Genomic DNA, 26,953 nt, shown 5'->3' on the forward strand with positions numbered 1-26,953 from the left:
CATAAGTGTTAATTAGCGATGTGAGAAACACCAGTTCATCAGTACACAGATCTGATGAATGTGTAATTTACAACAGTCTTTTACGGAGTCATGATCCTGAGATTCATTTTCAATGACTCGTTGAGGCTCATATTTTTTTTTATTCTTGTATTACAGTAAGGATGAACAGCCATATACTGTTGTTAGCTAACAATCTCCTTCAAAGCTGAGGTCAAGTCAGGGTAGTTGTACTGAAATCCAGACTCCAAAGTCCTCTTAGGTATAACTTTCTGGCCTTGAGTAAGGACCACGGCCCTCTCCAAGCCCAACAGGGCGTTCATAACAAAGCCAGGTACAGGAAGGATGGTGGGCCGCCCCAAGACCCGCCCCAATTCTTTAGTGAATTCATAGTTGGTGTTGAGAGGCGGTGCGACTCCGTTGAACACTTGTGGTGATGAGGAGGGTGGAGTGTCAGCAGGTGGCTCCAGTGCGTGGACAATGATTCCTGCCAGGTCAGAGACATGGATCCAGGGAAATGGCTGTCTTCCAGATCCCAGGGTACCCCCGAGGCCGAGCCAGAATGGCAGCAGCATCTGCTTCATGGCCCCACCATCACGACCCAGCACTACCCCTGGTGGATGCATAGAAAATAAGAAACCACAGATGTTTTTCACTGCAACTTGTCACAGATGTTTAATGATGGCTGCTTTCTTCCAATGAGAAGTCCTGCTATTATGCATGCTGGCTCACAGTGCTGAGTTACTGGGACACTCTTTATAACTGAGGAACCATTAGTTCTAGCTTATGCTCTCCATTCAGAAAATCTAGTCAGACCATCTCCTGTGAAATGGCCTACGAGGTAAATTTTCAATTCATGCTAGAAAAACTGGGGGAAAAAAAGTAAAATAAAAGTAATACAGAGATAAGATACTTTAAACCTGCACATGTTGTGCATGCATGTACAAAATGCAAAAGTTTTGGGCCACCCAACATTTCCTTTTTATTTCATTTCACTTGCTTTCAAGGGATCAGGTGCTTTTTTTTTTTTTAAGTGATCTTGAGTAATAGTTCTCCAGACTGATGGTCTTGGACGCTGGTAGCTGTTTTACTCTTTTAAAATCTAGTCCTTGTACCTGATCATTTTCAAAGGAAAGGTTTTTTTTTTTCCCACCCTTTCTTTGTTTTTTGTTAAACCAGTTATCACTGACCTGTGAATCATTTAAGCATGAAAAATGCACCCAATTCAAGAAATGAACCACTGTTTTTAAAATGTATCCTTGGGCACTTGGTTATTAGCAGGCGGTCACAAAAATACAATCTTTTCCACATTTCTTTAAGTCCATTTAGTCAATCTCTGAAAAATGCCAAGGATAACACAATTTGACAGGGATAGAAATTGTATTTTTGCACCAACAAGGTGATTCCAAAAGAACTATGAGCAAAACACTTGGTATATCTTGACATGATATGCAGTGTGCCTTACAAATTATGAAGAAACTAGACATGTGAGGACAAAAGAAGAAGTGGCAGGCCTAAAGAAACCATCTACAGCAGACGAACAGTATCTGAAAGTCATGTCCTTAAAAAATAGGAAAAGAAATCCAGCAAAAGACCTGACACAGAGGGTTACAGCTGGCCCTTCATCTGATCCATTTAGACATTTTCAGGATGGACAATGAACATAATAAACATAAGCATGCACTGTATACACACCAGGCCGGATGATGACTTGTTTGGTGGTTTTTGCCACATTTTCAGGAAGTAGTGCTGCTGCCTCCCAATCTTTGACAAGTCTTGAGAGAAGGTCAAATGGAGTCCATTCACTGTCTTCTGTGTATTGAGCTGTTAGACTGGGTTTATAGCAGGCTGTGTCATGAAAACAAACAAATATTAAGCATTAATAGTAACATTACTATCTATATTATCAGTGAATTCATCTGATCTGCTGTGCTGAACAGAATTTCACTTATTAAATGCTTACCTACACCTGACACCAGCACCCAAGAGTGAGGAGGACTGGAGGAAGCAGCAATGGCTCGAGATAGAGCTTTAGTTGTGTCAACGCGACTGGAGAACAAGTCTTTTTTGTAGCTTTCATTCCACCTTCAAAACAGAGGGCAAAGAACAGTGGCAATCCCTGTAAATGCATTAAAATACTGTAGATATTAGGATGGACTCTTTGATTATTTATTTCTCACCATCGCAGTGGGTTCATGAGATTCTCTCCAGCCAAGTTGACGGCACCCTCACACGGTGGGAGACCCTGAGACTCCAGCTCACCCTGCAGGAGCAGAGAGGAAGAAACATAAAGATGTTTAGAAATGTCACTGGATCTGGAGACTATCCCCCTTTCACATTTATCAGTTTATACATCTCAGTCCTTCCAACCATCAGGCATCAATTCCAGTATGATGTTTTAATAACTGTGATGAATGGATAGGTCCTAAAATGAGCTTCAGGTTTGCCCTTTTCCTCAGTCTCTGCTTTGTTATTATTACTTTGTATTAACTTTAGGTCATACCCATGTTATCTTCCCTGGACCAGGCTGGCGGGATATCAGTGTGACCTCATGACCTTTGTCCCTAAGCAGGCGGGTCAGCTCACGGCCAACAAAGCCAGATCCCCCTCCTACAAGGAACACAACGAACAGAGAAATCATCAAAAGGAACAAACTGAAAAACAAAAGCTACACACTTCCTCCAACTTAGAAGCTGTGATTCTTACAAGTTTGTAAAGAAAGTACTGTATAAAGATTTAAAATAGCAACTCACATTTGACCTCTGACCTCTGTTTCAGGTGACACTAATGCACAATATATGGATTTTATAAAAAACTGTTTCTCACTGCTGTTGTTTGTATTGACAACATGCAGCTACATAAGGAATAATAGATGAGCATGCTAAATATCAAGTTACCTCTGACCTCTTGTTCGAGGGCAAATAAGATCAAACCAACAAAGGGCAAAATATATCTTTAAAACAGCTTAAAATGCTATCGTCTTTGTTTGTGTTGGCAACATTTAGGGAATTATACTGGTAGATGGGGATCATAAATATCACACATATAATTTGTATCCAAATATCATGTCGCATTTGACCTATGACCTCATTTTTACATTTCACATCTACCTTTCTTTCTAATTGACCCGAAATTTATTCATTTTACTGCAATACAAACTCCTTAAAGTACATTTTAAAAGAAGAAAATTACACGAATATATACAAAATACAATACTATTCTCTTAAAAGAAAAAACAAACCTGCTTTGTTGGAGGTTTGCATTCTCTGGGTGCTTCTTTTAAAATTACACTCATTTAATTTTTTTGTATTTACGTTTATTTATTTATTCATTTTTAATCTTATTAAGATATTAATTTGTTTATTTTATCATATTGTGCTTTTTTTATTGAACGTTTTACGTTTACGTAACTACTGAAACAAAATAAAGTCGCAACTTTCAAAAAAAACCTTTTTGCTCATGATGTTAAGGTGGCTTTGGGTCTACTTTATTCTCGTTTTTGAAGTTTAACTTCAAAAGAAATATTTCTGTTATTTAGCTGATGTTTACTGATGTAAACAAAGGGTGAAAATAACTAACTAACCAACCAACTAAATAAACACATAGATGCGCTTCAAAGTTATAAAAAAAAAAATTAGGTGAGTCGTGCATGTGTAGTGCGCATGCGTATTGCACATGCTTACAAAACATTGCTTTGTGAATTACCTGAGCAAACTCAACTATGAAACACACAATAAGCACACAGTTTTAGCACGCTTTCTCGAAGCTCCCAGGCTCTTTTCGCATTATTGGTACAGCCCAACATAAAGCACAAGAACAAACTCACTAATGGATATAGGGCACTTCATTATTGGCTGCAACGTGAACATTAGCTGTCAGCTAGCTGAAAGCGTAATGTCACTCTGACCTTTCCGAGCAACTTTCAAAAACGTGTAACTTTTAAAAAAAATGTACATACCTATTAAAACTCTCATGCCCAGAAGCTTGCCCTTTAACCTTGAGTTAAATCTCCAAACGCCACTGTAAACGAGTCCCTCCTCTCCTTCTTCTGTATAGGGTTTATTGGCGGTTGGCAAAAAGCAAAATGGTGAATTACCGCCACCAACTGGTGTGGAGTGTCCCTCCTCTCCTTCTCCAGCTGCTCTGTTATCAAACTGTAATTGACATTTATCACTGCAGGATTAGCGCAGATGCACAAGAATAAGAATGACATAAAAATGCCATTTATGGGTATCATTTTCTGATAAATTTGAATGTGGCAGCAGTGGCGGGTCTAGAAATTTTTTGTTGGGGGGCCAGGTAGGGGCACAGATTTGGAGAAGGGTGGCAGATGTAATTGGCAGATAATGTTAAAAAAGAACTTTCTACCAACCGTTAACCATAATTCAATAACCCTATAAACCTAATAACCGAATGCGCTTTTAACTCTTATTAGAATGAGATTTTAACCACTACGGTGCAAAGTTTTTAGATACTGCGTTGATAAAGTACAAGAGATACAATCAGTGCTTTGTCAGTGTTTATTCAGCATTCAAGGACAGCAATATTTGCATAGTATTTTTACTGACATATAGTGCACATATGTTTTGGGCAAAAACATTTTTGAATATTAAAATACGAACATTTTTAACATACATTTGGCAAATTAGCCAATGCTAATGCAAAACTTTATCTGCCTATTGAAAAAAAGAAGATAATCTTCTCACAAACTGGTGTTTGATTTTGAAACAGGAAAAAAGTGGGGAAACAACTAAAAAGACTAACATTTGAATGAAACCTGAAAGCAAGTAAATACTTTCTATGCTGCCTTATGGTAAACTTTGGTAATATTGATGTATAAAGAACAACACTGGCTGATGATGAAATACAGTCAGCTGGCATGGTGACACTGCCAGTATTAACCTGCAGGGCTGGACTGGGACAAAAAATTGGGCATTCTGACCAGAGACCGGCCCACCAGGTATTAAAGCCATAAAGCCTTTGAATGAAAACAAACGCTGTTGTGACAGTGATGCACACTGTCTTTTGGTATATGTATGATTTCTATACATTTGACATCAGATAAAATCTTTGTTGGCAAGATTCAGATAATTATTTAAATAAAAGCTAGATATTTTAAATGAGAATAAGAAAGAAAAGTATCTTTGTGCCCCCCTTTCCCTGTTAATGCCCTACCTGGCCCCCTGGCAAAACTTTGCTAGATCCCCCCCTGCACAGTTACCAGCTGTCAACTACATAGAAAAGGATCCTGGTGTTATTTGTCTCTCAGAAACAGCTCATAACTTCAACTCATTCATGTCACCTAAAAGGTAAACCTGTTTCTCCATCACCTGTTCAGCTCTGATGATTCAGTAAGGACATCTCCTGGTTTCATCTTCATGTTTCCATCTCACCAGATATACAAACCGACATCATGACCAGCAGCTTTTACAGCTGTGGCTCCAGCAAACATCAGCTGATACTAGAAATTAATATTAAATAAATTCTAACAACAGCTGATCAAGCTTAAACGTGCTGCTGTTGTTTAGCGCGACATCCGGCGGTTTCCTCTTTCTGACGCAAAGTGGGTGATAAACAAACAAAAGAGAAAAGCATTGATCAGTTTCATGATTGAAGTAGAAACAGGAGAGGGAGGGGGAGAGAATGAGAGGAGAAGAGGCAGCTGACAGCGTAAAGACAGAATAAATCCAGCTTTATGTCTTTTTCATTCTAGCTGAAGTCTGGGACAAACTGCGTCTCTTCTCAGCTAAATACGAAACGTGTAATATTTTCTCTGAATGAGGGACCATTCCATTTTTAAGGAGCCGTTGGAAACTCTACTAACTAACCTTATGAATAAAATAAAGTTCAGTATCAGTATCATCATAGCACCCACCCAGCTGTATAGAAACTCCGTCATGGTAGCTAGTACGCAGTACGAGTTATTGTAACTGACTGTAAAAAGTCAGCACAACGAAAATAAACTCCACCTAAACTTGGTTTATATCTGACCCAGATAGACTGCAGGTCATAACTTCTTACCTGAAGTTCAGTTCACCTGACACTCGGACCGCGGCGACCGCCTCGGGTCTCTCCTCCTGCCTCCCTTTTCCTCATCCACCTGCTGGCCTGTGGAAGCTCCGCCATAGCCACCACCAAACAACTGAGTTATTTTTACACATCGGCCAGCATCTGGCCAATCCACCACCTCTCACTGTTCATGCCGTTACAATAAATAAATAAATAAATAAGTCATCAGCCCACCGAGCAAATGCCCGGTATGCCTGATGGCCAGTCCAGCTATGCTAACCTACAACCAAATCTGCAGCTCCATACAGCAACGTTACGACTTGGATTATGTCTTATAACTCATATGCTAGCTCCCCCCAGTAGCTTACTGTCTGAAATATTCGACGGTTGCAAGAATTCTTTAAGTGTTATTTTTTCCTTGGTATTATAATTTCACCGAAGTTTACTAAACTCAATAAACTTAATATTACTTACCGGGACATTTGCTACCGTGATGCTCATAGTGCAGAAGCCTATGCTGCATTCACTTACACTCGAATATCTGAGCTTCACTGTGAAAACATAATCGTACATTTGATATTTGATTGGATTTTATTGTTTTAGCTTCGGGGTGGGACCTGGGGTGGCCAGTCCGCTTGGGGGTGTGGCCTGTGCCCCCCCAGGCCACCCCGTTGGACACGCCACTATGTGGCAGTACAAGACAAAAAGTAAATGTTACAACAGCTCCATGGGCCACAGTCCAACAACAACAAAAGCAAAACAAACATCTTAACAACAATAACAACAATAATAATGTAATGTTGTTAATGATGTTAGCTATACAGTCCAGTTTTCGTGTATGTTAATGCATTACCACAATCTTCTCAGGAGTGGGTGTCCTCGCAAATTCCCCACTGGGCCTATGTGGATGGGTTCCCTGGAACCTAAGCAGCATGGTTTACATTTGCTAAGCTGCTACAAACCACTAGATCTCTGTAACAATGTGCTTTGGAAAGATGAAACCAAAGTTGAGATGTTTGGCCATAATGCACACTGCCACGTTTGCCAAAAAAAACAAACACAGCATATCAGCACAAACACCTCATGCCAGCTGTCAAGGTCGGTGGTGGAGGGGGTGACGATTTGAAGACTGTTTTGCAGCCACAGCACCTGTGCACCTTGCATTCACTGTGCTAAAGCTTGGCAGCAAATCTACAACAGAATGTCTGAAAAAGAGAGAATGAAGGTGTTGCAATGGCTCAGTCAGAGTCCAGACTGCAATCTGATTAAAATATTGTTTCAGAGAGCTGTGCATAAAAATCTGCCTGCTAACGTTAATAAGTTGATGCAACATTTTAGAGAAGTGTGAGCCTAAATTCCTCCATAATGACGTGAGAGATTGATAAAGTCATGCAGAAAATATTTTCGTTATTAAGCTACTGAATCGTGGGGTATAAAGAAAGCGAAAACAATTTGTTAATGAAGTGCCACCAAATGTCTTTTTTCTTATTGTATTATGTTTTATTTAAATCTTTTTTTAATCTAATGGCTTACATCAGTAATTATTAAAGTGTTAAGTTTCTTGACAAAACGATGTTTTGTTTCTTCAAAATATAATAAAATAAAAACGTGTTGGATTAATTTATATTTTTACATTTATGCCTTAACATATTTTCAACGACAGTTTAGTGTAGCCACTGTATTTATTTTCCTTATTTGTATATTCAGGCTGTGCTTGTATGCTGCTACTTTATGTCATTATGTTTACATTTCGGTAGTAATTTATTTCAGTAATAATATGCAGGATGCATGCATTAAAAAGAAGATGGCTTTATTTTATTTAAAAACAAAGTTATGCGCCACAGACAAACCCGGAAGCTGCTTGCTTGACGGCAGACAGCAGGGGACACGTGGTTTTGATAAAGAGATAAATTGTGGCTCAGGCTCCTTAACGGCCTCTCTTCCTTGTTGTGGTGATGCAGGTCGGACGTGAGGTGCTGGAGAAACGAGACCCGACGAGGTGAAACCTTGTTTTACGGTGAATGTTCACATTTGTTGCCGATTCACTTCGTTTTTATAGCAGGTGTCGTGTTTATATTTGTGCGTTTGCGTGTTTGTTGCGTTTATTTCCGCATATTGTTAGCTCGCAGCTTCAGTAGCGCCAAAGCCACCTCGTGGTTTCTGCTGATGAGGAAAATGCAGCTTAACATTAAGGGCTGCATACGAGAGAACGATGTAATTTAAGCTTTAGATTGGGAGCCCAGTGAACTTTAAGGTGCTGGGTTTGTGTTCTGTAGTGATTTAGCAGTTTAGGCAGTTTAGGTAAATGTGTTTAAGGTTACATTGTCTCCCACAGCAGGAAATCTTCTTGTGGGTCAGGGTTGGGTTGTGCATCCAACATCACGTAAAAGCAATCCAAATGAAACTGGCTTGCTTCACTGAGAACTGAACAAACTTAAAATTGGAAGTGAATTTAAATTAAGCCAAATAAGATTACACGTGCATCTAAAAGGCCATGTTGCTCCTATGTTGGGTTGACTAACGCCCACTCTGAACTTTATAAGTAATATAAAGTTAAAACTAATATAAAGGTCAAGCAGTAGGGCGTTGTTTACAAAGGGTATAATCCATGTTTATTAAGAACTTGTGCAGTTGGTGTGTGCGCTTGTAAAACAAAGGGTTTCCTGTCTTGTCCACTCTGAGAGTATACATTTCAAAATGAGCTACATAAGTTCAAATTCAACAAAATTACAAGCTGAATGTTCAGTTCACATTTTAAACGTGCCAATCAAACTGCACCTTATATAAAAATAAGACAAATGATTTCTTTGCTCTTAGCTCTATGCCAGTAAGCACATAAATTCAGATGTGCCATTTCAGTTCTTGTCCTATACCTACTGCAGACACAGACTTGCCAGCTTTTAGTCAAACCTTGATGATGAGTTGCATGTGAGTCCGTGTTTCACCTGAAACCTCGTGATTATCTTTCACAGCACTGACGGGTTTGACAGTAAGGGCACAGGTCAAGCGCTCCAAGTTATTGCAAGGTTAAACTAATCTTATGTTCGTTATGCTTTCCTCTTAGGATTTCAGAACTTGGATGTGTCCGAGGTAAGGTCTCTTCAGTCTTTGCTTGCTGAAGTTGCATCAAATGTTTGTTGGTTTACAAGTGTGGGAGCACAAGCTTTAACATACTGACGTTGGGTGGTTTCAAGTGAAAATTTAAGTAGGATGAAATTCGGATGGATAGTTTTTTCTTGAAATTTTTGGAATTCAGTGGTTAACGTAATCCAGACTTTAAATTCATGGCTAATCAGCCTGCCATCATGAAGTAGCTGTAATATTTAATGGCTCTTCTTCATTAGTACCCACACAGGGTCAGCACGGCTTGTTTTTAGGGTTTTCCCATTGGGTGGTAGTACCAGGTACTTTCTTAGTACCTTAGAGTCTGCAAAGCCAGACTGAGCCATAGGTGTACAATCGCCTCACTGTCCACCTTTGTTGTAGCGTTTGTGTCGCATACAATTGTACTCAATTGTAATGGAAACCAGTTGTGCTGCAACATGGGCCTAAAAATCGGGCAGAGACCAAGAGACTGGTAGTTGTCAGGGAGGCTGACTGAGGTTTGTCTGTCCAGTGACACATGAAGTGCATAAACATGTCAAGAAGTCCATTAAGTTGATGAATTTAAATCTTAGTAACATTTTACTATGTTAAGCTAAATCTGTGTAGTGTATTTTTAATTGCAACATTATTTTTAGATTGTGTAGTAAAAATGCTGTGCTGGCATTTGAGTGGGAAGTCTGGTGTAACCTGAGTTCAGTACAGCATAGCTCAACAGCACCACTTTCTTTACACTCTAAAGTGACTGTAATGTCTTTGGAGGCTCTAATGTTTGTTTCTTTGACAGGTGCTGGATGTTTCAGGAGCTCTGGCTGCTGGGTTTCTTCAGGTGGAAATTTAGTTTTTAAGTTGTTAAATGTAATTTATTTTAAAGTTGATTCACTGACAAATATCAGTTATCTTTTATATTTCAGTGATAACAATCTGTAGTAAGTGCAATCATTCAATAAAACATCTGTTGTAAATCAACTTTTTGCAGGTTTTTATTTAGTGTTTAATTTGAGTTATTCCATGTCTTAATGGGCGGTGTTGGACTGAGACTGCATAAATGTAGTGTACATCTGGGCTTAAACAAATATTGATGTTGAAGACTGTAGCAGCATGTCTAAATGAACCAGTCAAAGCATGTTTAAAGTGACATTGGGGCAAATGACTCTCTAAATAACTGTTGCCTAATCTGAAGAAATGTGTTGCTGAAAGGTATAAAAAGCATCAGTGAAATTACTGAAGTCCTGACCAGTGTAGGTTTCCTTCAGATCAGCAATTGCATTCTCATTGGCCTTTTTATTAGGTATAGCAGAGATTCAACAGGATACTGAAAATCCTGAGCCACTCCGGAGGGTCAGCTCTGTTCTAGGATGCCCTCTGGACCCAGTGGAGGTGGTGAGTGACAGGAGAATGGTGGCTCAACTGTCATCCCTGTTGGACAACATCTCCCACGTCATGCAGGAGACTCTGACAACACTGAGCAACTCCTTCAGTGGCCGAATCTACAACAAAGACTTTGCAGATGACTATACAAGTGCAGACTGACATCTAATACACAATAGTAGCCTTTGCCTAATCTCCCTGATGTGCAATATTACTAAGGGCAATTTTTCTGATGCAATATAGTATTTTACTGTATTTTCTCGTTTTTCTTAACTTTGTCCACTTTCTGCTGTGAACAAAAAATTTCCAACGTGTGGGACTAAAAGGTTTGTCTTATCAGACTCCTCAGATTTTGGTCCATACTGACATGACTGAATCACAGTTAATATGGGTTTGGCTGCTAATGTAACCCCTCATGCCACTCAAAAGTGCTGTATTAGACTGGTAGCTAGAGGCCATTTAAGCACAGTGAAGTCCTTTTCAAGTTCAGGAAAATAGTTTGAGACGACTTGTATTAGTCATTGTAATTATAAGCTTGGATGAATCCATGCTTGCACAAAATTCTGACACGGCACATTGAGGTTCTGGAGACCGGCAACATTTTGCCAATCGTGAGGAAACTGTAGCCTTTGCAATGGCTCCCAGTGTCGTCTTCTGCTGTAGCCCATCTGCTTTAATTTAGATAAGCTCTTCTGCATACAAGTAGTTTAAGTTCTTGTTGCATTCTCTCAGTTCAAAGCTGTGTAAGTGTTGTGGCTTTAACAACCTTATATTTTAAACTGCATGCATATACCCTTATGTAGAAATCTTGAATGTTAGGCTCGGAGCAGGTTAAACACAAGATCACGGCCCTGTTTTGACCAGCTTCTCTCTATAATATGGAGAAATCTGACGTAGAAGACATTTATATGAAACTATCAATTAATAACCAAGTTTTAAACAAGCTGTTTGTTTTTTTTTTTTTATTGAAATGAAACCACATTAGTTTTCTTAAAAGTATACCCGAATAGCAAACATCAGTTGTCATTCACATTTTTATTTAAAAAAACAACAACAACAACATTAAACCAAACAATAGGAATCTGGGGCCCGTTCTTCGTACCTCGCTAAGTAAGTTAGCCGGATTTGAATGTTGACGATTTCGCGTGATCTTGGATCGTTCGGTTCTCCGAAGCTCATCTGGGACTTGCTGTCATAGCAACAGATCCGTAAGCGTAAACCTGCTTGGGAGCAGGTTTACTTTATGTAAACAGGATTAGATCGCGGCCACTCAGGTATGTCCGCTGCAGTTATATGAAAGCAAGAGCGATATTTCGCCACTGTTTTACCATAAATAAATATTATCAATGTAACTAAAGATAATGCAGCATTCGATTCTTTTATTGATTTCATACAGATACATACAGGTCATTTCCGAAAAAAAGGGAAATGTACTAGTAATCATTCTATTACATGTAGTAGATCATGTCAGATGTAATTCATATTTTAGAGTAGTAATAGTAAATTACTACGTGCAATCAAGATGAGAGACCACGACTAAAAGCTAAGGTGGATTTGGGAAGTCTGTCGCAGCCATGTCCTGTCCGTTTGTACGCGAGCAAGGAAGGTGCAAGATTGATAAGGAGAGTTTACAGAATTTAGCGTATATTGCGGGATAGACAGGATTAGCTCAGCGCGACGGTGTGCTCATAGAGAGATATCGATTCTCCCGTGAGGGTATTATTTACTTTTCTTCTCTCTCTCTCTCTCTCTCTCTCTCTCTCTCTCTATATATATATATATATATATATATACTTACTGTACTGTATATACTTACTCCCGACTTACTGTGCATGCTTCAGTCACCCCTTGTGCATGGGAACAGGTAAAAGTGATGGAGTGTTATGTCAAACTACACACAAAAACCCACAATGTCAATAAATGTCACAGTACAAAAAGGGGTGTGACGAGGGGTGCAGGACCACCACCTGTCTTTATTTGCTCTGCCCTTTTCTTGGTTGCTGTTATAAACAAACAAACAGATTATTCCAGGGTCTCTTGTCATAGACTAAAAGCAATATAAGTGATAAATATTACCATTCTGTGGAATATTCTTATATTTCACTTTTACTTTTTCCCATGTTCTAGTGGGTCCTGTTGTGGCTCTAATGTGAAAGAGGATATGATGTAATATAATATAATGTGGTATAATATAATATCACATGATATAATGTAATATCATGGATCACTTACGAGTTTAATTTGTCAGCAACTTTCTGCCAGCCCTCTCCCTTGCTTTTGCAGCCTTTGCAGTGTTCCCCTGCGTTTTAATTAAACTCTGAAACTCCTGATATCCCTCAATCAAGAGTTCTTGGTCTGCTGCCGTGAAATACTGTGCGCGCTCCTTCGACATCTTCGCCGACCAATCACAGGGTTGCCGATCAATGTTTCTACTATCGATGCGTAGCCCCTTTTAAGCCACCCAGTGATCTCAGATTACTTCATCCAGCTATACTAATCGTCAACAACAGGTGTGTTCGGAGAACCGGATTAGCGAGCTCAAAGTTAGCGCGATGATTTGATCTTGGATGTGTCATTTGATCTTGGATGTAGTAAGCGAGGTACGAAGAACGGGCCCCAGATCTCTTAATGAGCTAAATGTACCAATCAATGAAATGGTGGAATATGCACACTGAGCTTTCATCCAAGTTTTCATAACGATAATTAATGCTCAGTGTAGTGAACTGGACACAACATGTGCAACACATCAACTCCAGACATTTCAAAGGTAAACAAAAAGCTGCATGGTCTCAAATAGTTTGTTTCAGTGAATACCAATAGTTTAAAAAAAAAAAAATCACGAAGCTCAAAATGTCCCTTAATAAGGGAACTGTAGCTTCTCACAAATGCTGTATTAATGCAGAATTACAAATGTCACATCAGCCGTGAACCCGTTCCATGTAGGGTGTCCTAAACCCTTTATTCAATCTGTCTTTGCATTAAGGAATAAAAACTTTCTGCAGCTATCATACACAAAATTATTACAGTTTTAAAAAAATAAAATAAAATTCTGTTTAAAAAAAGTATTTACAATCCTGTTACACTTAGATGTCCAGATGCACGCAGGCAAAGGTAAACTGTGCCTGTGCCGCTGACTTCCACTTTAACTCTGTGTTAAGAGATTTTTACATTTACTTACTTTGATAACCTTTATTTTGCTTAAGTATAATTTCTTGTGAGAACATGATGTGCCTGCAACCTACAGATTAAGGAACAGAAGCATGCGTGAGGAAGTTACAAAGTCACACACGCTCAGGCAGAGACCATTCCAACCTGAAGCTGATATGACAAAAGATACTAGTTCTTCTTGTCTTACGGATAACGGCCACTCATGCGATAACCATATCTAGAGATGTTTTTCTATTACATATGCTCCACCTAGGGATGCTGTGTAAGCTATTCTCTGCTATAAAATAAAGAATGGACTGAGGCTCTGCGCGACTTGCCTGTGTCTTGCCACGCAGTAAGCCTCGCCCATGTACATGCCATAACTTGAGTTTGTGTTTCTTGCTTCTCTAAGGTTTCTTCCTTTGACACTCTGTTATCACAATTCAAATAAAAAAAACAAAAAACAAATACTGTGCTGGTACTTTTGTGTAGCCTCAAATCTATACACTCCACTTAAAGCTTTACACAATTTTAAGCGCTTTCATTTATATATACAGTCTGTTCAGTGTATAAGGTTCATTCAGCTCCCATTTTCTGGAGTAGAAGCCACTGTATGATTTTGAAAATCAACATTACTCTCTCCCAAATTGTCTTTAGTCATGAATCGAGTGCTTTTGGTTCCTGTTTGATCTGATGATGTTCCTTCAAACATCTTAGCCATGAAGGCAAAACCATTCTTCTTTATGTAAGATTTCCCAGCAAAGGTGTAGAGGACTGGGTTGGCACAGCTGCTGATGAAGGCCAAAGCTGAGGTCACTGCACGGCTGGACTGAGAGATAGTATCTAATCTGCAAAGGAAACATTTAAAAGTTTGAGTTGTTTTTTTTTTACATCGATAGTGAACATCTTTATATTAAGTACCATGATATGTTCATCAGACGGACTCAATAACCCTTTATCAACATCTCTGTATTTATTTGTGTGCTTCTCAATCTCCTACACCAAGTTTTCATCTAGCTCAGAGGAGGGAAATTCATTTTCCAAAGGAACTATGAGAAGAAACTGGGAGAGTCCAACAATAAGCTAAACTCGGTTCTGCTCAGCGTTAATTTTCTCTCTTAAACTTTATAAGCTGTATCTTAATTGCATTAGGTATTTTAACCATTTTGGAATATATAAAATTCACTGGCTGTTAAAACTTTCATGTATGTCATTACGCACAAAGTGACAGGCTACTAATGTGAGCTTGGAATTACAGAATATGGTTATTACCTCAATCTTATTCTAACTCCTTTTTTCTGAATGTGAAGCTTTTTTTGCATTTAAACATCAAAGTTATCACTTGCTTTTGTAAGAATCTAACAAAAATTAATTGGGGAAAAAGGAAAACATGTTTTGTTTCATTAGGGCACATAAGGCAGCATAAAACAACTATAGTGTGCTTTGGTAACTCAACATTGATACCATTTTTGTGATGAATGAATGAAATAATGGTACAAATCTTTAGTTACTCACCTTTTTCTTATAGCTGAGTGCTCTGGGTACCACTCAGCTGCCACCTTTGGTAGAAAACAAAAAACACTCAGTAATCACTTAAAAGCTCAGATTTCTAAGCAGAATTGAGATGATTAATGGTAGAGAACACGCCTTCACACACCTGTACCATGTTGATGACGTGGTACGGCAACCAGAACAGGCCAAATGTAATGACGATAGCCAGGATGAGTTTCTCGCTGCGGACATTGCGTTGGAACTTGGTCTCCCTCAGGCGTTTCAGGATGAGAACGTAGCTGATTATAATGATTGCATAAGGAATAATGAATCCTGCCACTGTCTCAAAGGCGTACTGAAATCTCACCTGCACACAAGAGCGTATAAAGAAAGACATTTTCCTCAAGCATGAACTGATTTCTTCAAATATGCAAAAACAAAGAAGTAGATCCAAAATGGTTTGTTGTTTAAGCTGAATTAATGTATCTGTTTCCTTTTTGTCAAATGAAACAAAATGAAAAAGCCAAATCATGATGTCTTTTCTGCATAATTAATATTTTTCTTTATATACTTCAAGAAAATTTGGATGCTACGAGTTTTGCCGCCTTACTTAAAGATGACTTTAGCTTAGTGGGTGAACAAGCGAACACAGGCTCCTATTGCCAGTATTTAAAAAAAGAGGACCTGTAAAAAAAGGAATGTTTTGCAATAGATCATTACTACCTTTATGAAGAATCAAATGATTTTCAGACTACGGGCACTGGCACTTTTCATGTATCTGTGACCGGGCTCAAGAGCCTGAAAAACATGCCCTGTGTTTTCTAGACAAATTTCAATACTGCGTATATTTCTGATTGAGATTTGATTCAGTGTACAACCATCCCTGACATAGTACATAGAACAAACAAAGAAAAACAACAATAGAGTAAGCAACAATGTAGCAAGCAAGAAAGCCAGTTCATTTAAATAATTCATTAATTAATCAATTGAGTGAGTTATTTAAGTAACCAACACAAGTGTACTTACATGTTTAGGCAGTGTGTGATTGGGTGCACACACATATCTCGTTTGGTTATAATCATCGGTATCTTCTCTCACATCTCGAAACACCAGCGAAGGGATGGAAATGACCATCACTAGCACCCATGTGCCTAGGATCACCCTCCTCACAACCTTCCTGGTGATCAGGTGGGACAGTGTGTGTGGAAAGACCACAGCCAACAGTCTGTGCACGCTCATCAGCGTTATCAGAAAGATTGATGCATACATGTTAGAATTGCACAAGTAGAACAGGATTTTGCACATGGCGTTACCAAAGACCCACGTCTGCATGGCCAGGTAGATGATAAAAAAGATGGTGAGAGCCATGAGGAACCCATCAGCACATGCCAAGTTGAGAATGAGGAGGGTGGTGACTGAGTGTCGCCGGATGCGGGCCAGGATGCTCCAGACAATGAAGAGATTTCCAGGAACACCCAGGATCAAGACCAAGCTCAGGATCAGGGCACCAATGCCTGTAGAATAGTCATTGCTCACAATGCTTTTATCTTCAGGATCTGTGGTAGGTTTGGGGCCAGTCAGAGGTGAGACACTTATGTTGTTCATTGTAGAAGAATTTTTGATTCTGAAAATGTGAAAAAAACATTAGAACCTGAAACATGAAGTCAGTCAACAGTTTATTAAACAAAAAATGAAGTAATAATGAAGTCCAAAGCACTAAAGTAGCCCTGTGATAAATCTTACCTTCATGGAAACTGTTTACAGTGTTTATAAATTAGTATGGAGCTGTCAGGTTAGCAGCCTGCCACTATGGTTTTATTTATTTATTCATTCATTCATTTATCTTTTTAAGACAAGCATCTTGGAACTGCCTTTTGTGACTCTCAACATGAAACAGAGATTACTTGTCAAGAAAGAGCTTCAGTATGTCCATTAATCCAGAAATCATAGGAGCCCACCCAAAACATGTGCTCACTTAAATCCTATCTTATTTAATTAATCTGAACTAATGTATACAAATATGAAAACAACAATGTTTGTGTGGCGGGGCACGGCCTGCGATGCCGCTGCAGGTGAGATCGACTCACCTGCACGGCATCTACAATCACGCCTCGCCAGCATATAAAGCTGTGCTTGTTGTCCTATTGTTGTTGGTATGTTGAGCTGGCAGCGGGTTAGCTGCAGCTGGGGTGTAAACAGCAACCGCGAGTAAATAAAGGATGCTTAAAAGCATAAAAATGTCACTGGATCTGCCATGATTTACTACAGTTTGACTTTGGTAGTTTCTGTTTTTTGACATTTCATCAGCTCTGAATAGTTGGACTTCAGACACTTCCTAAAACCACAACCTGTTTTGTCTGTGTTAAACAAATTAGATATCACAATCAGAATCAGAGAAACTTTATTAATCCCAGAGAGAAAATGAGTTGTCATAGCAGTAAATATACAACAAACAGCAAGCACTCATATAAAATGAGTGTAGAAACAGAGTTATGATAGATACATGTTAAGATAAATAGATAAATATGGAGATACAGGTATTAAGTTATAGTGTTTACTTTAATATGTCTGGTAGATAAATATTTAAACTCTAAAATCTTATCAACAAAAAACCCAGATATAGTTATATATTACAAAACATGCTCTGTCATAATTATTTGTCTGGATTTTGTCATTGTGAGGTCTGTTTATGTAAATGTGTAATTTAGGTAATGGGTAAAATGAAATATGAAGCAAGAAAAATGAACAGGTGGTTTAAAAACATCCAGAGATCAGCTCCACACTGACACATAAGTTATAAATAAAAGTGGTCTCCAAAGGTTTATTCTGTTCATCTGGACATAGTGTTTTCAGTGGGAGAAACGTTTCGTCACTCATCCAAGTGACTTCTTCAGTCTCAGCTGACTGCAGGTTTCCCCAACCTTATAAACAGGACATTTGCATAATGACTGAAACTATCACCACTGAAGGAACAATGGGCTGTGAGGTCAGTTCCTTCATCATAATTATGCAAATTCTCATGACCATTGATCAACAATCACTGATCAAGGCCAACTGATCAAAGAATACTGATCAATGGCCATGAGTACCATTCACAGAGAGTTGGGGAATGGCTGCAATCACAGCATTGTAAGATGGCGAGAGATGTACCCTTAGGCCCCCTCCTCGATTCAGAGATGGTCTTTCCCTTTTCACGTAAATGGCCTCCTTGACTCCGTGCTCAAACCAGCGTTCCTCCCTGTCCAGGATGTGTACATCCTCATCCTTGAAAGAGTGTCCACTGGCCTGTAGGTGTAAATAGACTGCAGAGTCCTGGCCTGACGAGGTAGCTCTTCTGTGTTGTGCCATCTGCTTCGCCAGAGGTTGTTTGGTTTCCCCGATGTAGAAATCCTGGCAATCCTCCTGGCACTTAACAGCGTACACTATGTTACTCTGTTTGTGCCGAGGGACCCGATTCTTGGGGTGGGCCAGTTTTTGGCGCAGCGTGTTTTGGGGTTTAAAAGCCATAGAGACACGGTGCTTTCTTTAGGCGCCTTCCCAGCTTTGACAAATGTCCAGCTGGGATAACCACATTTTCTCAGGGCCTTCTTGATGTGATGTTCTTCTGCTTCCCTGGCCGCTGTGTCTGTGGGGATGGTGTTCGTTCTGTGTCGTAGTTTCCTGATGACACCCAATTTATGCTTCAGTGGATGGTGAGAGTTAAACTTTAAATACTAAACCATATGCACAGGTTTCCGGTACACATCAGCTTTTAGATGTCCCCCATTACTGATGGAAATCTCACAGTCTAAGAAGGCTAACCTGACACTTTTCATATCCTCCCTGGTGAATTTGATGTGTCCGTCCACTGAGTTAATGTGATCCGTGAACTGTGGTACGTCCTGAGATTTGATTTTCAACCAGGTGTCATCCACATACCTGAAGCAATGACTTGGTGGTATTCGAGGGTAGGATAACAAAGCCCTCTTTTCTACTTCTTCCATGTACAAGTTGGCCATGATGGGTGAAACTGGGGAACCCATGGCACCACCATGTTTCTGCCTGTAGAACTGACCCTAGTATGTGAAATAGGTGGAATAAAAAGTGGTATTTATAAAAGTGGTGTTTTCCATTGCATCATCCTGTTGTAATAGTAATTTTACAATGTATGTTGAAGGGATATTACTGCCCTCTGTTGGTGTGTTTGTGCATTACACCCAATAAAAGGATTTCGTTAAAAACATCAGGTTATGGGCCCAGGACGCTGCTAACACATTTTTTTGGGAGTCATAAACAGCTTTGTGGGATTCACAATGTCTATTGACAAGCTGAGCGGACCGGAGAATTGGGCAACGTGGAAATTTCAACTGGAGCACCTGTTGAAGGCAAAAGGACTGTGGGGTATGGTACAGGAGACGGAGCAGTTAGCTGCGGATGCTAATGCCCAAGCACGAGCTGAATTTGAACGGAAGAAGGAAAAGGCATTTTCAGTGCTGGTACTGAATGTAAGTACACCTCAATTGTACTTGATAACAAACTGTAAGACCCCCAAAGAAGCATGGGAGATGCTAAAAGCACAGTTTGAAAGAGATACTGTTGCTAACAAGTTATTTCTGAAGAAGTACTTCCGGTGTGAAATGAAGGAAGGAGAACATGTCAATGATCATTTAAAAAAAATGAAGGAACTTACTGATCAGCTAGGGGCAATAGGTTCTGTAATTGAAGAGGAAGATCAAATTGTCACCCTTCTAGGTAGTTTGCCACCCAGCTATGTAACTGTTGTTACTGCTTTGGAGACAAAGATGGACAGTCTGACACTACAGTTTGTTCAACAAGCCTTGATAAATCAGGAACAAAAGCGAGTGCTTACTGACAACACCACTGTGTCCAGTAGTGTATCAGCTATGTCATCTCAGATGCATAGAAATGAGCAGAGTGGATCAAAAACAGTGGGAGCAAACAGCTCCGACTCATGGAGATGTTACAAATGTGGGAAGGAAGGACATATCAAACGTGATTGTCCAAGCATTAAAAAGAAATATAAAGCCCACAAGGCTAAAAGCGTGGTGTATAAGGACAAAGAGGACTCATATGAGGGAGCTTTTGTTGAGTCATGTAAAAGTGATGCACAGCAAGAAGAATGGTTAATTGATTCAGGAGCGTCAAAACACATGACATGGAATAAAGAAGCTCTACAAAACTACCAAGAGTTTTCAGAACCACAAACAGTGAAACTCAGTGATGGCAGAGTAGTGAGGCTTTAGGTCTGGGCAACATAACAATGAAAATGTCATTCAGAGTTAGTGATGGAAAAGATGTCACAATGTATGATGTGCTGTATGTTCCCAAATTATCAATGAACCTTTTCTCAGTGGGAGCTGCTGCCAAGAAGGGAAACAGTGAAGGTCAAAAGGACTCATTGCTACATAAGAGGAAAGAATGGAGCTCTCCATGGAATGGGAACACAAAGATCTGACGGATTGTATCAGCTGGGTATCAAGGGAAACTGCACAACTTGTACTGGAGCGTCAAGTGCATCAGTTCCGACAAGTATGAGGCATCAGCGCCTAGGTCACACTACAAATCTGAAAAAACTCAAAAACTTGGTAAAAGGAGTTAGCTTTACAAAAGAAGAGGAGGACATTTTTTGTGAAGCTTGTGTTGAGGGCAAATTATCAAGAAAGCCTTACAAATCAGTGGGAGAAATACGATCAAAACACAAGTTGCAATTAGTGCATAGTGACGTTTGTGGTCCTTTTCAAACTGAGTCACTAGGAGGAAAAAAGTACTAAGTTGTAAAGTGTATTTCATAAGAGAAAAAACGGAAGTCCTGAGCAAGTTCAAAGAGTTTGAAAGAACCTTCTCAAATGAATGTGGATAGGGAGTAATAAGACTCAGAACTGACAATGGTGGGGAATACACATCTAAAGAGTTTCAAAAATATTTGAAAACTCAAGGCATCCACCATGAAATGACTTTATCACATACCCCAGCAAAATGGTGTTGCAGAGAGAAAAAACAGAACTCTAGTGGAATCCGCTAGAAGTATGCTGTCACATGCAAAGTTGCCAAACACATACTGGGCAGAAGCTGTTGCTACTGCAGCTTACATACAGAATAGGCTCCCAACATCTGCTTTAAAGAACGAAACACCCTATCAAAGATGGTATGGAAAAAAAACAGACATTAGCCATATGAAAGTATTTGGATGTGTTGCTTATGCTCATGTTCCAGACACAGAGAGAAAGAAGCTGGACAAAAAGGCAGTGAAAGTTTGTTTCCTGGGATATGCAACCAATGCAAAAGGCTACCGACTGTGGGATGAGGAAAAAAGAAAAATACTGATTCGATGAGATGTGGTCTTCAATGAAACAGATTTTAAATGCAAACAAAGTGAAAATGATCTCTGTTTGGGGAATAAGTTAACGGGTGAAAGAAACAAGTACTGAGGAGACTGTCGCCAGTGAGGCTGCAAAAGGAGATCAGTGGATCAGAAGACCTCCAAAGAGATATGGATTTAAGGAGTTTGCTGATGAAGTTACAGTTGAGCATTATGCAAATAGCTCTTGTGTCACAGAACCAAATACACTGGAAGAGGCTATGTCAAGTCCAAATGGAAACGAGTGGAAAGAAGCAGCTGATTTGGAATATGAGTCACTGCTGGAAAATGGCACATGGGATTTAGTGGATCTACCAAAGGATCGCAAAGCAGTTGGATCAAAATGGGTCTTTAAAGTTAAGCATCACAGTGATGGACAAGTGGAAAGATACAAGTGCAGACTTGTTGCCAAAGGCTATTCACAGATTTATGGTGCAGACTATGATGAAACATTCTCTCCAGTTGTACGATTTGGTTCAATTCGTACATTGTTATCATTTGTTGTGCAAAACAATCTAAATGTGCATAAAATGGATGTTGTGACTGCATTCTTGAATGGACACCTGGAAGAGGAAATCTACATGGAGCAGCCAGAGGGTTGCATCAAACCTGGGCAGGAACATCTAGTGTGCAAACTAAACAAGTCAATATATGGACTGAAGCAGTCTCCACGTTGCTGGAGCAAAGCTTTTACAGAGTTCATGAAAAGCATTGGTTTTACACAGAGTACTTCAAATCAGTGTGTGTTTGTTAGAACAGGTCAGGAGTTGGAAATATTGGCTGTGTATGTTAATGATCTGATTTTGATTACAGAATCAACAGAGAGCACGAAGAACTTAAAGGACACTCTGAAGAAACACTACAAAATGAAGGACATGGGTGAGCTATCCTACATTCTGGGCATCTCAGTGGTCCAAGACAAGGCCAAAAACCATGTTGTGCTTCATCAGAGACAGTATATTGAAAACATACTACAAAAGTATGGAATGGACAGTGCCAATCCAGTAGCAACTCCAGCTGACACAAATGTCAAATTAAGAAAGAGTGATGATGTCAGTCAACCTGTAAACCCAAGCATGCATCAGTCAATGGTTGGAAGTTCATTGTATGCTGCCATGGCCACACGACCAGATATTGCACAAGCAGTGAGTGTGGTGTCAAGGTTCAAAGCACACCCAAACCACTACACACCTGACAGCTGTGAAAAGAATCCTGAGATATTTGAAAGGAACTCTAAACCTGGGACTCAAATATCAAATGACAGAAACAGGAACCCTGGTTGGGTATTCAGATGCTGATTAGCAGGTGATCAGGACTATCAACGTTCCACAACTGGAAACATCTTTCTACTTGCAGGAGGTGCAGTCAGTTGGCTTAGCAAGAAACAAGCAACAGTTGCACTTTCAACTGCAGAGGCTGAGTATATTGCTTTGAGCCAAGAAGGAATTTGGTTAAGACGACTACTAACTGAGCTTGGAATGGAGACAGCAACAGTGATCCTGGAGGACAATCAAGGAGCAATTGCAATCGCAAAAAATCCAGTTGATCATGCAAGAACAAAGCACATAGACATTCGTTACCACTACATTCGTGAATGTGTGCAAAATGGACAAATCCAGCTGAAGTATTGCTGTACAGAAAACATGAAGGCTGACATCTTAACTAAACCACTGCCTAGACAAAAGTTTGAGTATCTCAGAGAGAAGATTGGACTGTGTTCAGTTTAAAAAGGGTTATCATATGCTTAACATGCCTATATTATGCTTATGTTAAGATGTCAAGCATATAACTGTAATGCAGAATAATAGTTTTGTCTAAGATGGACACAGTACATTTTTTTTTGTGAGTTCAAATCAAAAGAGAAAATGTTTTATTTTCTAGTAACACTGTGATATAGGTGCATATTTTTTGGGGAAAGAAATAAGCAATGGCAGTCAAGTGAGTGAACTCCATGGTAAAATTAAGTGGGAGTCAAGGTTATTATCGTTAACTAAAACTAACGAAATAACGAAAACTAGAAGTGAAAAAACATTTTCGTTAACGGAAATAAAAATAAAAACGAAAAAAGGAAAACTAACTAAAACTGTAATGAGTGTTAACAAAACTAACTAAAATTAACTGAATTTATAGCAAAAATGTGTTTAGTTTTCGTTGATGTGTGTGTCATACAATAGTCAAGGGTAAAAAGAAGTTTAGTTTCCAGGTTTTTTTCTTGCTTGTGTCTCATTATGCCAGCAGGTGGCAAGTAAGTTAGTCGAGTCGTCTGTGTTGGTGCTCCGTCCACGCGCAGAATCATGTCAGGAAAAGTCTGGAGAAAGTGCAGGACTGGGATATCTACATAACTGTGTGAGTCAATTGCCTTCAAAAAGTTTATCAATTCTTTTGAACCAAAATTACGAACACCCGGTGCTGCAAGAGTTAATAGTCTCATTGCGGCCAAGATATACATTTTATAGTTGCCTGGTATCAACGGTTGTTCATCTGCCCTAATTTATTTATTTATTTATTTAAAGAACCCATAGGTGGGAATGTGAGTTGTCTGTCTCTGTGTGTTAGCCCTGCGACAGACAGGCGACCTGTCCAGGGTGCAGGGTATGGTAGTTGGAATAGCAACATACCCAAGGATAAGCAGAAGAGAATGACTGATATGATGAAACTGGGATTTTGTTACACTTAATTATTGCAAACACAACTAAAACTATAACTGAAACTAATCAAAACTAAACTGAAACTAAGGATTTTCAAAAAAATAAAAAGTAAGTAAGTAAAGTAAAATTTTATTTATATAGCACATTTCTAGATAGAGATCACAAAGTGCTTTACAAGATATAACAGATTAAAAAGACAAAATACAAACAAAGTTAGCAAAAAGCAATTTTAAAAGATGTGTTTTTAGCTGTTTTTAAAAGTAATCAATGAATCAGCGGATCGTAAGTCCTGAGGAAGGGAATTCCACAGTCTGGCGGCCACAGTAGCAAAAAGCTCTATCACCCCTAGTTTTCAGTCTCGTGATACGGAATGACAAGTAGGCCCTGACAACTCGACCTCAGAGACCTACTAGGGGCATAGGGCTGTAAAAGTTCAATAATATATGGTGGTGCTTGTTGTTGAAGAGCCTTAAAAGTTAAAACCAAAATCTTAAAATGGACTCTAAATTCGACGGGAAGCCAATGTAACTGCATAAGCAACGGTGTTATATGTGAATATTTTGAAGCTTTATTCAAAAGTCTTGCTGCAGCATTCTGAACGATCTGCAGGCGCCCAAAGAACCTTTGTTTAGACAAGTAAACAGGGAATTGCAATAGTCCAGTCGTGAAGAGATAAAAGCATGAATAACAATCTCCAGTTCGGTATAGGATATTATAGAGCTCAATTTAGAAATATTTCTTAAATGGTAAAAGCAAGACCGAACAAGAGATTTAACATGACTATCTAACGTAAGAGCAGGATCAAGGATAATCCCTAAGTTCCTGACAGATGGTTTTACAAACGTTGAAAGAGGACCAAGAGCATTTATTATACTGGGTATATGTCTATCTGGGGCACATAAGAGGACTTCGGTTTTATTTTCATTTAGTTGGAGGAAGTTTTCAGCCATCCAGCCTTTAATGGTTTCCAAGCACACATTTAAAAGCTGCAGCTTAGAAGCCTCTTCCGGTTTAAAAGATATATAGAGTTGGATATCGCCTGCATAACAATGGTAACAAATATCCTCAAAAGGGCTCAAAATGTGCTGGAGAGGGAGTAAATAAACTAGAAACAGTAATGGCCCTAGCACAGAGCCTTGGCACACACCAAAAGACAGGGACGCAGAAGATGATCTATACTTAGAAACTGCCACAGTAGAATATCGTTCAGAGAGATACGAGGAGAACCATTTCAATGCAGTCCCAGAGACACCGACCCAGTATTTCAGCCTGTTAAGCAAAATATAGTGGTCAACAGTATCAAAGGCCGACGTAAGATCCAACATTAAGAGAACAGAACATTTACCTGCATCGCTTTGTAACAAAATGTCATTAGAAACTCTAAGAAGGGCTGTTTCAGTGGAATGAACTTTACGAAAAGCCAGATTGAAATTTGTCAAAAATACTATATTTATCTAAAACTGCTGTAAGCTGCTTAGCCACAATCTTCTCTAGAATCTTAGCAATTAACGGAATTTTTGAGATCGGTCTATAATTGCTAGTGAGAGATGGGTCCAGCATAGGCTTTTTAACAAGGGATGTATAACAGCAGTTTTAAAATAGGCAGGGACTATGCCCGAGGCCAAGGAGGTATTAATTATAGTAAGAATACAGGGACCAGTAGAGTAAAAGACATTTTGAATAATGATGCGGGTAAAAATCAAGAGAGCAAGAGGATAATTTTGTTGCACTAACTATTTTTCCCAGCTCTGGTAGTGAGACAGGTGAAAAACCTTCTAAAACAACAGGCCGAGCTGGGCGTGGGAACTGACAGCGCAGACGCTTGAAAAGACAGGTTTTTCCTTATGTTGCTAATTTTTTCTAAAAGAAAGCAAGAAAAGTTTCACAATCTTCGACGGAAGAAATAATAGCAGCAGGTGGAGCAGGAGTAATAATATTAGTAATAGTATCAAATAAAACTTTAGGATTACCTCTGCTCTTTGCAACCAACTGAGAAAAGTAAGCAGCCCTCGCAACTCTAATAGCATTGTTAAAAGAGGCTAAAAGATCCTTTAAATAAAGGAGATGAACATTTAAGTGGGTTTTCCTCCATAACCGCTCAGCTTTACGACAATTACGCTTTTATAAGACGAATGTTGTCATTTAACCAGGGTACAGACTTAGAAGCAGGCACAGGTCTCATTTTAATCGGACAGATTTCATCTAAGATCGAAAGACAATGATAATTGAATAGATCTATAGAAAAATCAACATCGCTTTTGTGGGGATAATGTTAAATTAAAAGCATCAGAGAACTTTGTGCTGTGGAGGAATTTAAAGTGGGGAAATAACTGTCCGATGAACAGGAGACATAGGCTCATAAAAGACATATTAAAAAGACACAATAATGGTCAGAAATAAAATGTCCTTAGAACAAATATAATCAATATTCAGACCCAAAGAAAAACAAGGTCCAGTGTATGGCCTTTGTTATGTGTGGGGCCCGATACATGTTGGATAAAATGAAAAGAGTCCATGATGCTGGTAAAACCCCTAGCAAAGAGGTCGGACTCATCATCAACATGTATATTAAAATCTCCCACAAGAAGCAATTTAGACAACCTCATAGTAGAGGACAGAAAATCACTAAACTCGGCTAAAACGAGCTGTTTGGGCCAGGAGGGCGATAAACCAATGCACAGTAAAAGGATCCTTCTTTCCGATTTTGATGAGCTGCAGTTCAAAAGACAGAAAGTGTCCAACTTTCACTGAACGGCAGTTAAAACGGCTCCGGAATGCCACCGCGAGGCCTCCTCCACGACCAGATCCTCGAGGCTGGCTAATGACAGAG

General features: G+C 39.3%; 2 protein-coding genes and 1 long non-coding RNA gene across 3 annotated transcripts; 1 reads left to right on the forward strand and 2 right to left on the reverse strand.

The window, feature by feature from the left end:
* Positions 1-48: 48 nt before the first annotated feature.
* Positions 49-4,151, reverse strand: sdr39u1 (short chain dehydrogenase/reductase family 39U, member 1). Its single transcript, XM_039601647.1, has 7 exons — positions 4,127-4,151; positions 3,956-4,039; positions 2,501-2,607; positions 2,178-2,260; positions 1,961-2,082; positions 1,693-1,845; positions 49-610 (listed from the first exon to the last, which is right to left on the reverse strand). Exons 2-7 carry the CDS (start codon positions 3,969-3,971, stop codon positions 183-185), a joined length of 909 nt encoding a protein of 302 aa, XP_039457581.1. The 5' UTR covers positions 3,972-4,039; positions 4,127-4,151; the 3' UTR covers positions 49-182.
* A 3,695-nt stretch (positions 4,152-7,846) lies between these two features.
* LOC116326692 lies at positions 7,847-10,077 on the forward strand. Its single transcript, XR_005609120.1, has 3 exons — positions 7,847-8,023; positions 9,071-9,096; positions 9,896-10,077. It is a non-coding gene; the product is annotated as an uncharacterized LOC116326692 (long non-coding RNA).
* A 2,989-nt stretch (positions 10,078-13,066) lies between these two features.
* LOC116326686 (leukotriene B4 receptor 1-like) lies at positions 13,067-19,115 on the reverse strand. Its single transcript, XM_039601698.1, has 5 exons — positions 19,036-19,115; positions 16,144-16,741; positions 15,284-15,484; positions 15,142-15,185; positions 13,067-14,474 (listed from the first exon to the last, which is right to left on the reverse strand). Exons 1-5 carry the CDS (start codon positions 19,113-19,115, stop codon positions 14,207-14,209), a joined length of 1,191 nt encoding a protein of 396 aa, XP_039457632.1. The 3' UTR covers positions 13,067-14,206.
* Between the last annotated feature and the right edge of the window lie 7,838 nt (positions 19,116-26,953).

This window comes from Oreochromis aureus, linkage group 18 (genome assembly GCF_013358895.1).
Source record: "Oreochromis aureus strain Israel breed Guangdong linkage group 18, ZZ_aureus, whole genome shotgun sequence".
Classification (NCBI taxonomy): Eukaryota; Metazoa; Chordata; class Actinopteri; order Cichliformes; family Cichlidae; genus Oreochromis; species Oreochromis aureus.

Coding starts and splice junctions, on each gene's coding strand:
- sdr39u1 (XM_039601647.1), bottom strand. Junction 2,083..2,177: donor CTCATGAACCCACTGCGATG/GTGAGAAATAAA, acceptor TCTGTTTTGAAG/GTGGAATGAAAGCTACAAAA. Junction 611..1,692: donor ACAAGTCATCATCCGGCCTG/GTGTGTATACAG, acceptor TGCATCCACCAG/GGGTAGTGCTGGGTCGTGAT.
- LOC116326686 (XM_039601698.1), bottom strand. CDS start 19,115: ATGGCCAACTTGTACATGGAAGAAGTAGAAAAGAGGGCTTTGTTATCC. Junction 15,485..16,143: donor ATCACACACTGCCTAAACAT/GTAAGTACACTT, acceptor TCTTGTGTGCAG/GTGAGATTTCAGTACGCCTT. Junction 14,475..15,141: donor CACTCAGCTATAAGAAAAAG/GTGAGTAACTAA, acceptor TTTCCTTTGCAG/ATTAGATACTATCTCTCAGT.